The sequence below is a fragment of the Apteryx rowi genome, unplaced genomic scaffold (genome assembly GCF_003343035.1).
Source record: "Apteryx rowi isolate R43461 unplaced genomic scaffold, aptRow1 scaffold_1147, whole genome shotgun sequence".
Classification (NCBI taxonomy): Eukaryota; Metazoa; Chordata; class Aves; order Apterygiformes; family Apterygidae; genus Apteryx; species Apteryx rowi.
The window spans coordinates 1-7,232 of record NW_020447361.1 but is presented as its reverse complement, the minus strand read 5'-3'; the positions used below and the strand labels follow the sequence as shown (position 1 = coordinate 7,232).

The 7,232-nt window shown below is 70.8% G+C and overlaps 1 protein-coding gene across 1 annotated transcript; it reads right to left on the bottom strand.

The window, feature by feature from the left end:
- Positions 1–70: 70 nt before the first annotated feature.
- On the bottom strand, positions 71–7,229 carry KDM5C (lysine demethylase 5C; the record flags this gene model as incomplete). Its single annotated transcript, XM_026079600.1, has 24 exons — positions 71–115; positions 438–637; positions 1,186–1,243; positions 1,320–1,844; positions 1,929–2,075; positions 2,159–2,338; positions 2,421–2,559; positions 2,667–3,022; positions 3,101–3,197; positions 3,296–3,443; positions 3,525–3,649; positions 4,122–4,303; positions 4,382–4,576; positions 4,668–4,787; positions 4,872–5,034; positions 5,276–5,457; positions 5,533–5,691; positions 5,764–5,883; positions 5,963–6,121; positions 6,201–6,385; positions 6,461–6,584; positions 6,660–6,791; positions 6,874–7,044; positions 7,134–7,229. Coding segments are annotated over 24 exons (4,008 nt in total), but the record flags the coding sequence as incomplete, so codon positions are not given.
- Between the last annotated feature and the right edge of the window lie 3 nt (positions 7,230–7,232).

Below are 7,232 nucleotides of genomic sequence, written 5' to 3'. Positions count from 1 at the left end.
ACATTGAGGAGGAGATGAAAAAGGGCAGAAAGGAGGATTTAAGAATGGCTTTAGGGTCCAAAAGGGGAGCTCAGGAGTAGTTTGGGGAGGTTTTGGGGTTCAGGGAGGGTCTCACCTTGAGGAGGCAGCAGAAGGGGGCAAGAAGAACCATTTAGGAGGCAAGAACCACCGTTGGGAGGTGTTTTGGGGCCCAAGGGGAAAGCCCGGAGGTGTTTTGGGGTGCGTTGGGGAGGGCTGGGTGTCCTGGGGGAGCCTCACCTCATGGAGGAGGTGGAAAAGGGCAGAAAGGGGGTGTGGAAGATGGTTTGGGGGCTTCACCTCCAGGAGATGGAGGAGGTTGAAGGGGCATCATGGGAGTGATTTTGGGGTGCAAAACAAAAGCTCAGGGGCATTTTGGAGCAAGTCAGGGAGGTTCTGGGGCACAGGGGGGGTCTCACCTCAAGGAGGAGGCGGAAGAGGGCGAGGGGGGGCGGCCGAGCAGCCTGCAGCAGGCGCCAGATGCTCTGGGCCTCGTCGAGCGTCACCTCCAGCAGGTCGCCCTCCATCATGAGCTCCTCCAGCGGGCGCCGGGCGCCATCCGCCAGCTCCAGCACCGGCCCCTGCAGCCGCGGCAGCGCCGCGCTCAGCGCCTCCAGCTCTGGGGGGGAACGGGGGGTCAGCGGGGCACGTGTGGGACCCATGGGGCTCATGTGGGACCCACAGGGCCCTCCCCATGGCCACACGGGACCCACGGGGCTCATGCAGGATCTGTAGGACCCTCTCCATGGCCACGTGGGATCCATGGGGCTCGTGCAGGATCGATGGGGCCCTCCCATGGGATCCACAGGCTCCTCCCTATGGCTACACGAGACCCATGTGGCTCATGTAGGATCCGTAGGACCCTCTCCATAGCCACATGGAATCCATGGGGCTCACAGAGGGATCCAGAGGACCCTTCCCTGTGGCCACGCAGGATCCGCAGGGCCCTCCCCACACACACACACAGGACTTACAGGCTCCCACCCACAGTCACATGAGATCTATAGGGCCCTCCCCATGCCCACACGGGATCTATGAGGCTCACAGGGGATCCACAGGCACCTCCCCAGGACCATACAGGACCCAAAAAGGCCCACACTGCTTCCTCCCACAGGAGACGTAACCCTAACCCTAACCCACCCCCCCCGCCAGGCCCCCCGAGCCCACCTGAGGGCAGGGGCCCATTCTTCTCAGGGCTGGGGGCATCGCCATTCTCCACGGAGACCTAGGGGAAACGAGGCCGAGGGTGAGGGGAGCCCCGGGAGCCCCCCGGCCGCCCCCCAACCACCCCCCCAACCCACCTTGGGCTGCTCGTTGCGGCTGCTCTCGCGCAGGGCGCCGGCGCCATCGCCGTGCAGGCGGTGCCGCAGGGCGGCCAGGCGCTCCAGGGGCCCCGCCACCTCCGGCGAGGCCAGCAGCTGCCGCGCGCGGTCCTGCCAGGTAATGGCGCGCTCGGTGAGGCACTGCAGCGCCTCGCCCTCGGGCAGCCGCACCGGCAGCTTCTGCAGGGCCACCAGCAGCGCCAGGATGGTCTCCAGGCGGGGCCGGCGCGACCGCTGGCACAGCGGGCACAGGAACTTGGCGTCCCACTCCCACCAGGCCGGCGAGGGCTTCTGGGCGCCCAGGCGGGGCCAGGCGACGCAGGCGCCGTGGAACCAGTCGCGGCAGAGTTGGCACTGCAGCATGCCAGACCCCGGCGGCTGCCCGCACACGCACGAGGGCGGCCCGGGGCCCGGGGCGGGCGGCGCGGCCTTCTGCGCGTTGGCGTGCCGCAGCCGCAGCATCCCCTCCTTCTCCTTCTGCTCCCCCTCCTTGAACGCCACAATCTGCATGGGATGGGGGGAGGCAGCAGGTGAGGGGAAGCCCCGCAGCCACCCCCCGGCCCCCCGGCGGCCCCCCGGCCCGCTCACCACGGCACCCGGGTCCCGCAGGTCCTGCGCCGACAGCCCCAGGCTCTCCGTGTCCAGCTTGTAGAGCCCCGGCTCCTGCTCGGGCTCCCGGCGCCACTTGAGCCGCTTGCTGCTGTCGGAGCCGGCGTCGGCGCAGGGGCACAGCACCTGCAGGGGGACAGGGCGGGTCGGCAGGGGGACGTGGCCGTCACCGCCCCCCCGGGACCCCTCCGGGACCCCCCGGCACCCACCTCGAGCAGGGTGTAGCAGGAGTTCTTCTTGAGGAAGGTGCGGGAGGCCTTGTCCCGCCACGAGTGGGCCGTGCCCACCTGCACCTCCAGCTGCCGCAGCTCCTCCAGCCGCACCGGCAGGTCCCGGCCCACGGCCACCAGCCCCTCCAGGTCGTCCAGGCACGGGTAGTGGTCGCCGTTCTGGGGGTGCGGGGTGCAGCTGAGACCCCGTGGGGACGCCGTGGGCCCCCTCCCCCCGGCCGCCATGGCCCCCCCAGCCCACCTGGATCTCCTCCACATCAGCGATCCATGCCCGGGCCTTGGCCAGCGCCTCCTTCAGCGCCTGGATGTTGGGCAGCAGCGCCGGGATGTTCTCGGCCTCCTTGATGATGGCGGCCAGCGTGGCCGGGGGGTGCTTCTGCCTGTGGGGTGCAGCGGAGGGGCTGATGGCGCACGGGGGGGGCCAGTGCTTCCCAACCCCCCCCCTCCCCACTGCCACCCCCCAAAACCAGGGTGCGGGGGGGCTCACCTGGCCTCCAGGCACATCTGGGCCTTCTCCTCCCAGCGCTGGGCGATGGTGAGCAGCTCCTGCAGCTCAGCCATGGCCACGTCGACGGCGGGGCTGGGCGCCACGGTGCGCCCGGCCTGGATGAGGYCCCGCATGACGGGCAGGGGCACGCGGGCGCGGGGCGAGCGCAGCGTGGCCGTCACCTCCTCCAGCCAGGCGGCCTGGGCCAGCTGCCGCTCCAGCCGCCGGCCCTCGGGCACCTCCACGCCCAGGCGGGCACCGCGCTCCAGCAGGGCCCGCAGCGCCGCCGGGGGGGCCGCTGCCTCCAGTGCCGCCCGCGCCTCCGCCTGGAAGGCCTCCACGCGCTCCAGCAGCGCCTGCGGCCGGGGCAGGGAGTCAGCGAGCCTCGCGGTGGGGGGGCAGCCCCCCACACGGCCCCCTGGCGCCCCGCTCACCTGCACCTCCCCGATCTGGTGCATGACGCAGGGCAGCTGGTTCATCTGCTCCAGGAAGGCGCGCAGCTCCTCCACCGTCAGCGAGGGCGCTGGCACCCTGCAGCCACGTGCGGAGAGGGGGCCACTGTCAGCCCCGGCCCCTGGGGGCGGCCATGGTGGGGTGGGGGGGGGGGGCCCGGGGGGGGCCACACTCACCCGGTCTCCTGGGAGCTGATGAGCCCCAGGGCCTCAGAGACACAGCGCTCGGCCTGGCCCAGGCAGCCCTTGAGCCGGTGCAGCAGCTCGTTCTCAGGGAACTTGCGCTCCCGCGCCTCCGACTCCAGCGCCCGCAGCTCCTCCAACGCTGGGGGGGAACAGGGGGAGCGTCAGGGGGGGCCACCGGTGCCCCCCAGCCCCCCCGGCCGCCCCCCGCTGCCCCACTCACTCCGCTTGCGCCCGTCCTCCACCTCCAGGGCGATGCGGACCTTGTTGGCCCAGGTGTCGAAGGACTCGGCCCGCACCTTCAGCTTGTGCAGCATGGCCGGCAGCTCGTCCAGCGTGTAGCGGTACCTGGGGGCGGGTGGGAAGTGGGGTGGGCGCGAGCAGGGGGGCCATGACCCCCAGGGCTGCCCGGAGCCCAGGGCTGTGTCCACAACCCCCCCCCACCAGGGGCACAGGGAGTCCCCCGGCTGTGCCAGGAGCCCCCCATGGGGGCATAAGGGCTGCCGAGACTCCTCCAGGCCATGCCATGACCCCCCCCCAGGCACAGGGGGGGGCTGCCAGGAGCCCCCAGGCTGTGCCATGACCCCCCCACAGGCATGTCAGGGCTGCCAGCAGCACCAAGGTTGTGTTCGTGAACCCCCCGAGGCAACGGGGGGGGCCACCAGGACCCCCAGACTGTGCTCTTGAACCCCCCCATGGGCACGGGGGGGCTATCAGGACCCCCCAGGCTGTGCCACGACCGCCCCATGGGCACAGGGGAGCTGGCAGGACCCCCCAGGCCAAGCCCGCGCCCCACCCCGGTGCTGCGCAGGGCCCCCACCTGAGGTACTGCTTGCTGCGGGGGCACTTGCAGAGGTCGTCCATGTGGTAGAGGCAGACGAGGCACTGGGGGCAGTCGTAGCAGGCCAGCGCCGAGAGGAAGCACGTGGTCTTGCACTTGTCGCACTGCCGCTCGTCGTCCGGCAGCAGCTCGAAGGCCTCCCGCTCCGCCTCCGTGATGCCCTGCGGGGCGCCGGGGGGGCCGTCAGTGCCTGCACAGGGCCCCCAACCGCCCCCAGTGCCCCCCCGGGTCGGCCCCACCTTCTCCAGCAGCGCCTTGCGCAGCTTGCGCTCCTCCTGCACCAGCACGAACATCTCCTTGTGCACTGCCGCCGCCAGGTTGAGGTCCAGCTTCTCGGGGCAGGCCGCCATCTTGCAGATGAGCTCCTCGTGCGAGAAGACGCAGTAGCGCCGCAGGCGCCGGTAGTGCTCGATGCACTGCCTGCCGGCCGGCAGCTGCAAGCAGCACGGCAGGGCTCAGTGCCGCGGCCCCGAAACCCCCAGCCCCCCCCCCAAAACCGCGGCCCCCCCGGCCCGCTCAGCTCACCCAGTCGGCGGTGCAGAAGTTGACGGCCTCAGCGAAGTTGTAGCCCTGGTTGAAGCCGCTGTGGTAGGCGCGGGGGAAGGTGATGACGAACTCGCCGGCGCACTGGTTGGTCCGCACGACCTGCGGTGGGGGGCAGCAGGGGGTGAGGTGGCAGCGGGGGGGCCGGTGCCGCCCCGGGGGGGTCAGGGACGCCGCGGTACTCACGGGGACACCGTGGGCCATGAGGGTGTTGGGGTTCATGAGGGTGACGAGCTGGTGCAGCAGGTCRGGCTGGCTCTCGAACAGCTCCGGCGTCAGCTTCTTCATCACCTCCTCCAGGTGCTCCGCCGCGAAGGACGGCACCCCGTACCACGTCTTGGGCTCGCCCCTGGGGGGGACACAGTCAGGGGGGCCCAAAATCCCCTCTTCCTGCCCCCTACCACGTCTTGAGCTCACCCCTGGGGGGGACACGGTCAGGAGAGACCCAAAGCCCCCCATCCCACCCCATACTATATCTTAGGCTCATCCCCGGCATCAGGAGAACCCCAAAACCCCCCTTCCTGCCCCGTACCATCTCAGGGCTCAGCCCCGGCCTCTTGGCCGCCCCAGTGGCCCCCCGGCGGACCCACCAGTGGAGGTAGTTGATGGAGTAGCTCCAGTGGTCCTCGATGTGCCAGCAGAAGGCGGAGAACACCATGCCCACGTAGAGCCAGGGCACCTTCATGCCCGAGATGTCGGCGTTGATGTGGCACAGCACCGACTGCTTCAGCACCGGCATCACGTTCAGGTTCCAGCCGCTGCTGGCGTATTCCTGGGGARGGGACGGCGTCAGTGTGGGGGCCGCGGCGGYGGTGGCAGGGGTCCGCMCCGCGCCGCGGGGACTCACCTCCTCCTCCGGCGACAGCTTCCTCTTGCCGTCGCTGATGGGGAAGCCGCTGCCGAACTCCTTGGAGTGGATGTCAGCCCCGTACTCCACCGTCACGTCCTCCTCAATGCTGTTCACCAGGCGCCAAAACTCCTTCTCCACCAGCTCCGTGGGCACCATCTGCCGGGAAAGGGCACGGTGAGGGAGGGGGCCGCCCCACGGCACACCGCCGCGCCGCCCCACGGCACTCACGTGCACCGGCATGTTGAAGTAGTCGGCCTTGAAGGAGTCGGCCATCTCGCCGAAGCTCTGCAGCGTGTACTCCCGCGTGGCCTGCTCGAAGCCGAAGGCCTCCGGCGGGCGCTTGCACTCCTGCGGGGCGGGAGGGTGAGCGTGGGGCGCCCCATGGCGCCAGCCCGGCCCCCCCCTTGCCCCCCAGCGCCCCGCTCACCGCCATGACGCATTTGGGGCAGCGCCAGATGCCCTTGGGGATCTCGGGCAGGGGCGGCAGGAGGCAGAAGATGTGGTAGTTGTCGTCGCAGCCGTCGCACAGCAGCAGCTTGTCGTCCTCGTCGCCCCGCGAGCAGATCCGGCACACATAGGAGTCGATCTGGGGCGGGCGGGGGGGCTCAGGGGGGGCTGCCCCACAGAGCAGTCCCCCCCCAGCCCCGCGGTGCAGCGGCACTCACGAACTGGCTGTTGCTGTGGCTGCGGCGCAGGCGCATGGTCATCTTGGTGCAGGGCTCGGGGCTGTGCCGCAGCTCCTCCTTGGCCTCCAGGTAGGCGCGAGGCGACGCCGGCTCTGCCTTGGCCTCGGGCCCTGCCGGCTCGTCCTTCACCACCACCGTGGGGGGGCACTCGGGGCCCTCCTTGTCTGGGGAGGGGGCGCGGGGGCTCAGGGGCGCCCCACGCCCCCCCCGGGCCCCGCCAGGGCCCCCCCGCCGCTCACCTTTCTTCCGCAGCGTCTTGTCTTTGGCCACCAGCCCCAGGCCCAGCATTTTAGGGCCGGCCCCGTAGATCTGCAGCTTCTTCAGCTCCGGGTTCTTCTCGATGTCCTCCTCCGTGGGCTCCGGCTGCGCGACGGGGCAGGGGGTCAGGGCCTGCGCACCCGCAGGGGCAGGGCCCCGCGCCCCGCGGCGGCCGCTCACCTCCTGCTGCAGGCGCTTGGCCCGGCGCCCGTAGCTGTTGAACTTGGAGGGCTGCACGGACTGGCGCAGCGGGATGCTGTGGGGCTTGTACTCCTTGTCCTTCTCCTCGCTCTCGAAGGGCCGCGTGTTGCACTGCTGGCGGCAGGGGGGGCGTCAGCGGGGCAGCAGCGGGGCGGGGGGTCCCCACACACCCCCCCCGGCACCCCCGTCTCACCACCAGGTTGGCGCCGGACTGGTACATCTCGTAGGGGTAGATGATGCGCTCGTAGTGGGCGCGCAGCAGCGAGCCGATGTTCTTGCCCGAGGGGTAGGCCAGGCGCTGGGCCACCCGCGCCCACCGCCGGTCCTTGCAGATGGCCTCGTAGCCCCCTTCCTCCATCACCACCTGTGGCGGGGGGGGAGGGAGGTGCTGAGCCGCTCGTGGACGGACGGACAGACGGACGGACACCCATGCCCCCCCGCGCGCCACCGCACCTTGCTGAGGCTGTAGAGGTCGAGGATCCGCCGCTCCACGTTGGGGATCTTCAGCGAGGAGCCCTGGATCTCCCAGAACTTGGCGATCTGGTCCAGGTA